Below are 9,837 nucleotides of genomic sequence, written 5' to 3'. Positions count from 1 at the left end.
TGATATAAAAATTTAGAAAACCTCAAACAAACTACAAAAGTAGTCCTAAATGAATAAGTGATTTCAGTAAGGTCAAAGGTTACAAAATCAACACCCCCCAAAATCACATTTTTATATACTAACTATAAACTTCTGGAAACCTAAATTAAAAATACATTACCACCCACAGTAACTCCAAAGGAATGGTGCTAGAGCAATTGGACACCCACATACAAAAATAAAGAGAGGGAGTAAGAGAAGGAGAATGAAAGAAAACCTCAATCTAAGTCTGACAACTTAACACAAAACAAACAACAAAAACTAACTCAAAATGGGTCCCAGACAAACATAAAACACAAAACTATTAACAATTTTTAGGGAAAAAAAAAAGGAAATCTGCAGGATCTAGGGCTAGGAAAAGACTTCTTAGACTTGACACCAAAAGTATGATCCATAAAAGGAAAAATTGGAAATTAGACCACATCAAAATTTTAAAAACTTTTGTTCTGTGAAAGTATATGAAAAGAGGATAAAAAGACAAGCTATAGACTGTGGAAAAATATTTGCAATCCACATTTCTGACAAAAGACTTATATCTGGAAGATATAAAGACCTCTTAAAACTCAACAGTAAAAAATATTAATAATAATAGTAAACCAATAAGAATATGGGCAAAGGACATAAACAGACATTTTACCTAAAAGGTATACAAATGCCATTTAAGCAAGTGAAAGACATTCAACATCATTAGTCATCAGGGAAATACAAATTAAAACAACAACAGAATGTTAGTACACACTTTACAGAGTGTCTGAAAACATAGTGATAAGACCAAATATTTTTGAGGATGCAGAGAAACTGGTCCACCTATACACTTCTATTGAGAATATAAATTGGTACAAGCACTCTCAAAAATTATTTGACAGTTTCTTATAAAACTAAACATGCAACTATCATACAGCCCAGCAATTGCACATTAGGGTGCTTATCCCAAAGAAATGAAAACCTGTGTTCACACAAAAACCTGTACACAAACATGAATGATCATGGCAGCTTTACTGGTAAAAGCCAAAAACTGAAATCAGTGCATATGTCCTTTAATGGGTGAATAAACACATCATACCATTCACACCATTGCCTACTATTCAGCAATAAAAAAGAATGCAATATTGGCATGTGCAAAAGTTCAGATGAATCTCAAGGGAATCATGTAGCGTTAAAAAAAAAAAAAAAAAGATTCATTCCGTGGGTTGCCTCTTTGTTTTTTTTGACTGTTTCCTTTGCTGTGCAGAAGCTTTTGATCTTGATGAAGTCCCAAAAGTTCATCTTCACTTTTGTTTCCTTTGCCTTTGGAGACATATCTTGAAAGAAGTTGCTGTGGCTGATATCGAAAAGATTACTGCCTATGTTCTCCCCTAGGATTCTGATGGATTCCTGTCTCACGTTGAGGTCTTTTATCCATTTTGAGTTTATCTTTGTGTACGGTGTAAGAGAATGGTCGAGTTTCTTTCTTCTGCATATAGCTGTCCAGTTTTCCCAGCACCATTTATTGAAGCGACTGTCTTTTTTCCACTGTATATTTTTTCCTTCTTTGTCGAAGTTTATTTGTTGAGTCCATATCTGGGCTCTCTACTCTGTTCCACTGGTCTATGTGTCTGTTTTTATGCCAGTACCATGCTGTCTTGGTGATCATGGCTTTGTAGTAAAGCTTGAAATCAGGTAACGTGATGCCCCCAGTTTTATTTTTGTTTTTCAACATTTCCTTAGTGATTCGGGGTCTCTTCTGATTCCATACAAATTTTAGGATTATTTGCTCCAGCTCTTTGAAAAATACCGGTGGAATTTTGATTGGAATGGCATTAAAAGTATAGATTGCTCTAGGCAGTATAGACACTTTAACAATGTTTATTCTTCCGATCCAAGAGCATGGAATGGTCTTCCATCTTTTTGTGTCTTCTTCAATTTCTTTCATGAATGTTCTGTAGTTCCTTGAGTACAGTTCCTTTACCTCTTTGGTTAGGTTTATTCCCAGGTATCTTATGGTTCTTGGTGCTATAGTAAATCGAATCAATTTTCATTGTTAGTGTATAAGAAAGCCACTGATTTCTGTATGTCGACTTTGTATCCTGCCACGTTACTGAGTTGCTGTATGAGTTCTAGTAGTTTGGGGGTGGAGTCTTTTGGGTTTTCCATATAAAGAATCATGTCATCTGCGAAGAGAGAGAGTTTGACTTCTTCACTGCCAATTTGGATACCTTTTATTTCTCTTTGTTGTCTGATTGCTGTTGCTAGGACTTCTAATACTATGTTGAACAAGAGTGGTGAGAGTGGGCATCCTTGTCGTGTTCCTGATCTCAACGGGAAGGCTGCGAGCTTTTTCCCATTGAGGATGATATTTGCTGTGGGTCTTTCATAGAGAACTCCTGAAACTCAACACACACAAAACAGACAATCATATCAAAAAATGGGCATAAGATATGAACAGACATTTCTTCAATGAAGACATACAAATGGCTATCAGACACATGAAAAAATGTTCATCATCACTAGCCATCAGGGAGATTCAATTTAAAACCACTTTGAGATATCACCTTACACAAGTTAGAATGGCCAAAATTAGCAAGACAGGAAACAACATGTGTTGGAGGGGATGTGGAGAAAGGGGAACCCTCTTACACTGTTGGTGGGAATGCAAGTTGGTGCAGCCACTTTGGAAAACAGAGTGGAGATTCCTCAGGAAATTAAAAATAGAGCTTCCCTATGACCCTGCCATTGCACTACTGGGTATTTACCCCAAAGATACAGATGTAGTGAAAAGAAGGGCCATCTGTACCCCAATGTTTATAGCAGCAATGGCCACGGTCGCCAAACTGTGGAAGGAACGAAGATGCTCTTCAATGGACGAATGGATAAGGAAGATGTGGTCCATATACACTATGGAGTATTATGCCTCCATCAGAAAGATGAATACCCAACTTTTGTAGCAACATGGAAAGGACTGGAAGAGATTATGCTGAGTGAAATAAGTCAAGCAGAGAAAGTCAATTATCATATGGTTTCACTTATTGGTGGAGTATAACAAATAGCATGGAGGACAAGGGGAGATGGAGAGGGGAAGGGAGTTGAGGGAAATTGGAAGGGGAGGTGAACCATGAGAGACTATGGACTCTGAAAAACAATCTGAGGGTTTTGAAGGGGCGGGGGGTGGGAGGTTAGGGGATCCAGGTGGTGGGTATTGGAGAGGGCACAGATTGCATGGAGCACTGGGTGTGGTGCAAAAATAATGAATACTGTTATGCTGAAAAATAAAAAAATTTTAAAAATGATTCAAAAGTTTACATAGCATATGATTCCATTTGTATAATAGTTTTGAAATGAGAACATTTTAGAAACTGAGGATGTGGGATGCCTTGCTAGCTCAGTTGGTAGAGCATGTGGGTCTTGATCTTCAGGTAGTGACTTCAAGCCCCACTTTAAGCACAGAGCTTAAAAAAATGAAAGAAAAGAAAAGAAACCAAAGACATTGCTTAGGGGTAGGAGGGTAAAGTGTAGCTTTTAAAAGGCAACAGGAGGGATGTTTGTGGTGTTGGAAATGTCCAGTATCTTGACTGTGCTGGTAGACATGTGAACCAAGACAATATGAGAAAATTGTACAAGAGGTAAACATACACACACACACACACACACACACACACGAGTATAAGTAATATTGGAGAAAGCTGAAAAAGATTGGCAGATTGTATTAGTCAATATCCCAATGTGATATTAAACTATAATTTTGCAAAATGTTATCATTGCAGGAAAATGAGCAGTGTACACGAATCTTCCTATTTCTTATAACTGCATGTGAATCTACAGTTATGTCAATAAAAATTCCAATTAAAGAAGAAAAGGATAGTTTGGGAGGTTTGAGAGATGATGTTTCACAAAAAGTAGTACATTCCCTGATTTTTCAAAAAATGGACATTTAATTTCTAATTGCAGTGAAACGAAAATAGTAATGCTAAAGGCTCATGAAAATGCAAAGACACTGAGTCACTCATGCATTGCTAATCAGAATGTAAAATGGTATAATCACTCTGGAAAACAGTTTGTCAGATTCTTGAAAAACTAAATGTGCGACCAGTTCAAGGTAACCCCGAGCTTAGAGCTTACTCCTTGGCTCTGTCTCCATCGCCAAGGCAAGGGAAGCAAAGGCAAAAATGAACTATTGGGATTTTATCAAGATCAAAAGCTTTTGCACAGCAAAGGAAACAGTTAACAAAACCAAAAGACAACTGACAGAATGGGAGAAGATATTTGCAAATGACATATTGGATAAAGGGCTAGTGTCCAAAATCTATAAAGAACTTAGCAAACTCAACACCCAAAGAACAAATAATCCAATCAAGAAATGGGCAGAGGACTTGAACAGACATTTCTGCAAAGAAGACATCCAGATGGCTAACAGACACATGAAAAAGTGCTCCACATCACTCGGCATCAGGGAAATACAAATCAAAACCACAATGAGATACCACCTCACACCAGTCAGAGTGGCTAAAATGAACAAGTCAGGAAATGACAGATGCTGGCGAGGATGCGGAGAAAGGGGAACCCTCCTACACTGTTGGTGGGAATGCAAGCTGGTGCAACCACTCTGGAAAACAGCATGGAGGTTCCTCAAAATGTTGAAAATAGAACTACCCTATGACCCAGCAATTGCACTGCTGGGTATTTACCCCAAAGATACAAACGTAGTGATCCGAAGGGGCACGTGCACCCGAATGTTTATAGCAGCAATGTCTACAATAGCCAAACTATGGAAAGAACCTAGATGTCCATCAACAGACGAATGGATAAAGAAGATGTGATATATATACACAATGGAATACTATGCAGCCATCAAAAGAAATGAAATCTTGCCATTTGCGACGACGTGGATGGAACTAGAGGGTATCATGCTTAGCAGAATAAGTCAATCGGAGAAAGACAACTATCATATGATCTCCCTGATATGAGGGAGAGGAGATGCAACATGGGGGGTTAAGGGGGTAGGAGAAGAGTAAATGAAACAAGATGGGATTGGGAGGGAGACAAACCATAAGTGACTCTTAATCTCACAAAACAAACTGAGGGTTAATGGGCGGAGGGGGGTTGGGAGAGGGGGGGTGGGATTATGGACATTGGGGAGGGTAAGTGCTATGGTGAGTGCTGTGAAGTGTGTAAACCTGGCGATTCACAGACCTGTACCCCTGGGGATAAAAATATATGTTTATAAAAAATAAAATTAAAAAAAAAAAACCTAAATGTGCGATTACCATACAACCCAGCCATTGTGTTCTTAGGCACTTACCCCAGGAAAATGAAATCTTATATTCATACAAACACCTGTACATGAATGTTCAGAGAAGCTTTATTTGTAACAGCTAAAAATTAGAAATGGGACACCAGGAAGATGGCAGGATAGAGACCTCTGATTCTCCCCCCTCATCCCACAGACACCCTGAATAAAGAACTACACGCAGATCAATTCCCTCTGAAAGATATTCAGAAACTAGCTGAGACATTCCTACAATACCAGGCAACTGAGAAAATAGCCACATCAAAATAGGTGGGAAAACCTGAGACACTCTCACCATAAACCCCACCCCACATAGCACCTTACAATCAGGTGAGAACCCCTTACCCCCAGCTTTTCCCAGAAGAGGAAAGGGCTTACACCACACATCTAGGGCCTCAATTTATAGGGCTGACAACCAAAGGATTGGATCCTAACTTGCCTGTTTCTAGGAGCTGAGAGGCCCATCATAGACTAAAATCAGAAACCAGTATTAATGCAGCATTTAAAAACTTTCCTCAGCTCTTCCACGTGGGTCAACATAGAGCAAGCAGGCAAAAATGGCCAGCTCTCAGTTTCTCCATAGAGGGATTAGTACATCTAAAGTCTCAACTTGGCCAGCTGCTACCTTGATGGTCTGGCTTATAACTAGCCTGCATCGGGGAGCTGACAGACAGGAAGTCTCTACTCTCTTAGGACTCTGAATAAGCCAGTGGCTCCTTTCTGTAGCTCCTTCTCCCTTGGCTTGCTCCAGAGACAGAACCAAGTCTCCAGCTAACCTGCCTGTCTCTGAAATCCAACAGCCCTCAGGTTTCATTAGGCCTTTGAGGATGACAGACAGTAAAGCAACAGTTTTAAAGAGTGTGGTCTGAATGAGAATGTAGACATTTGCCACAGGGCTTCTACCCAACTCAGCGAACAGTGAATAGGGGATTCACTCTCTCAGCTGCTAACTGAAGAGAGAAGGAATTGGACCACACATCTAGCATTCCCCACTTTTCTAGCTTCTGCTAGAAAGACTAGTTTCTTTCCTACCTGTCACAGGGACTAACAGGGTTTGGCATACTTTAGTTTCCCGGGGCATACTAGAAACAAAGATAGTGGTTTGGATGAGCACAAAGGTTCAAGAAGTACCCAGAATCTCGCTGGGCTGATAGGTGAGGTTCATCTCCTACACTAGTCTGGTTCATGAGGCCAGGCTGTGAAAATTGGCAGAGGTGGCTATTTCATCTAATGCACAGAAACCAGAAACCCCGGGAACTCCTGCTTTTAGATTAGGCTCAGAAATTACCTTCTTTGGAGAAAGAAGGGACAAAGACATAGCTGTCCTTAGAAGATCATAACCCCCAGGACACTTTATAATCAAACCATTCCCAGGCCCAAAAAAAAAAAAAATCTAAATCAGCCAATATTTTTTGACAGTCTAAAATTCTTCCTAATCAGATTATGCCTTGAATATAAGTAATTCTCAAATCAAGCAGGAAAGGAGTATATGTGCTCAAATCAGACATATTGAAAATCAAATGCATAGCATGTTCATGCCATGTGGGATGTGACAGGAACCACTTCCTATCAGGGCCAGTTGTCTTCAGGTGGAAGCCACTTCCTCCATGAACCTACAAACACAATAACTGACCCAATTTTAATCCATTTTTTAAAAAAATTATCAATTCCACTTATTTTCCTTTTAAGCTTTCCTAATTATGAGATTTGTTAGCTTTTGCTGCATAAAGGGTCAACCATAATTTAGCTTAACCTGGGAGACGGCGGCAGCTCCCACACCCAAAGTCATATTGGGAGAAAACATCTCTTCCATATAGGGAGAAAATTTGGTAGTGGGGTCACTTACCTTTCAGCAACCTACTGGGGTCAAGGCTTAGCAACATCAATTACGGGGAAAAAACTGAACAAATTTAAATGTTCTGGGATGCCTGGGTGCCTCAGTCAGCTCAGGTCATGATCCCAGCCTGCTGGGATTGAGTCCCACATTGGGATCCCTGCTTGGCAAAGAGCCTGCTTCTCCCTCTCCTCCCAACTCATGTTCTCTCTCACTATGTCTGTCTCTCTCTGAAATAAATAAATAAAATCTTTTAAAAACTTTTTAAAGTTTTATATTTTATTTCTATTTTAAGAAAGAGTTAAAGACAATTTTGTTGATAATATTAGATACATCCTAACCACCTGGAGTTACACTGAGCTATTTACACCTCTAAAACCAATAGACCCAAAGAGAGAACCAGCTTACCGTTGGTTCATTTACATACAAGATCCAATTAATGAAATACCATTAATTTTAATTAGGCTATAATATTTTGACTTTATATAATTCCAGAACAATTCGCTTCTAAAATTTCAAACCCTGAATACATAAAATGGTGATGGTTTCTATCCTTTCTTAGTATCAGAAAACTCAAGCATAAGCATGTACCATGAATAGTAATTATTATTATGCGATTGACAATTTTTCTTATTCTTAAAGACTTTGTATTATGTGATTTATGTATACTGGGCTCTCCATAAATGTTGTGTGCACTGAATTCATGAAAGACCACTGAGTAGAAAATCAAGGAAGATATTCTTCAGCATGATATAGAGAACTCAGAAGAATTTTCAAAGAGTGAAAAGTATTGTATTGCAAAGTAAGATTGTACCCAGCCAGATGAAAATTAGCTTAAGCTGGATCACCATATGTAGAATTCTATAGAAAATATTTCTGCAATTGTGGGAAATTGAACTAGAAGCCCAAGAAGATCCACTTACCCTCCAAAACTCTGTTTCTGTGTCCTCAACCTCGATAGAGCATCCCTCAGAGCCTGATGGACCTGCTTGTTTCGCAGAGTGTAGATGACAGGGTTGAGCAGTGGGGTCACCACCGTGTTCACAAGGGCAGCCTCCCTGTTGGAGTCCAGCCTGTTCGTTTGCTTTGGTTTCACATACATAAACACACAGCTCCCATACATCAGAAAGAGAACCATGAGGTGAGAGGAGCAGGTGGAGAAAGCTTTCTGTTTCTCCTTGGTTGATGGGAGTCTCAGGATTGTAACTACTATGTTGCTGTATGCAATGGTGGTTATGATAAGAGATGTTATAAGGATAAACAAAGCGAGGACAAAGGTCAACATTTCAGTAGGTTTGGTGTCAGAGCAGGAGAGATGAATCAGGGGGCCAAGGTCACAGAGAAAGTGGGGGATGACATGGGGGCCACAGAAGGATAAGTAGGAAACCTTCACTACCAGCCCAGTGATGAGAGGGAAGGCCAAAGCGAAGCAGGCAGTGACCAGGAGGAAGCAAGTCTTCGGGTTCATGATGGTCGGGTAATGCAGAGGCTTGCAAATGGCCACATACCGATCCAGAGACATCACTGCCATGAGGAAGAAAATTATTGACCCAAAAAAGAAAAAAGAAAAGGCTTGTATGAGACAAGCAGTAAAGGAAATTGGTTGCCTTCCCAAAAGAAAGATGGACAGCAGTTTAGGAATAACTGTGGTGATAAAACAGCATTCAGAGAAGGAGAACGTGCTGAGTAAAATATACATTGGTGTCTGGAGGCGATGGTCAACCCAAGTGATGGTGATGATCACCACATTTCCTGTGATAGAGGCCAGGTATGCCAGCAGATGGATCAGGAAGAAGATATTCCCTAGGTCCTGGATTGCAGGAAACCCTTCCAGAATGAATTCTTGGATTGTTGTCTCATTCCTCACCTCCATAGTGATCTCCATTTCTCTAACATCAACTCTGCTGGATATGTCAAACAGAAAATGCTACCACCAAAGAATAAAAATTTAACTGATGGCCACTATTAAAAAGCAATAAATACTACTTGCAGTGACAATTCTGAATGAGGAATCACTTTATATAATTTAAATGTTATAAATTATTTTGAAATTCATCAATTATTAAATTGTAAAAATTGAACGTTTATTTTTCATTTTTGAAAATAATTTTTAATGTGCAACTTAACTTTTTTGGAAAATAATATATTTGATTAATAGTCCACAAGGTAAACACTGTAAAATAGAAATTATTTTCAAATAACATATAAACCCAACAGATAACAGTGGAGGATGTCATCCCACAGAGAATATTTTTATGGGGTCACAATGTTAATTTCTATACTTTAGGTAGCATATGCAATGCAGTGCCCTCTAATGCACTGGCTTTAGCCCTCTGGAAAAAGAAAATGTGGGGGAGGGAGCTGTTTTCCTATTAGCATGTTTCAAACCAGTTATTTTCCTCAGTTGGCGCATCCTGAGTTCTTTGCCCAAAACTTTAAGACAGAGCAGGATATCTAGTTTATCACAGTATCTCATAACTACCCAGTCCTTGGGTTTAAAGAAACCATGTCTAAAAATGGGAGTGAGGGATGGTTGCCTGACTTGGTTGTTCAGAATCAATGAGAAAACATTTAAATTTTTCCCTCCCACTCTACACACCTGGCAGAACAGAAGATTTTCCTTCTGCCATTAGTCATATTACCTTTCAACATTGTTTTCTGGGAATATTTTTGTTACACTGGAAAATTTCAGTGTGGTGGA

General features: G+C 39.2%; 1 protein-coding gene across 1 annotated transcript; it reads right to left on the bottom strand.

Moving 5' to 3' along the window:
• Positions 1-2,398: 2,398 nt before the first annotated feature.
• LOC111145383 (olfactory receptor 6M1-like) lies at positions 2,399-9,012 on the bottom strand (the record flags this gene model as incomplete). Its single annotated transcript, XM_022500251.1, has 2 exons — positions 8,060-9,012; positions 2,399-2,408 (listed from the first exon to the last, which is right to left on the bottom strand). Coding segments are annotated over exons 1-2 (960 nt in total), but the record flags the coding sequence as incomplete, so codon positions are not given.
• Between the last annotated feature and the right edge of the window lie 825 nt (positions 9,013-9,837).

Source organism: Enhydra lutris, unplaced genomic scaffold (genome assembly GCF_002288905.1).
Source record: "Enhydra lutris kenyoni isolate GAN:26980312 unplaced genomic scaffold, ASM228890v2 scaffoldscaffold12, whole genome shotgun sequence".
NCBI classification, from domain to species: Eukaryota; Metazoa; Chordata; class Mammalia; order Carnivora; family Mustelidae; genus Enhydra; species Enhydra lutris.
This window is presented reverse-complemented; position numbering and strand designations above follow the sequence as displayed.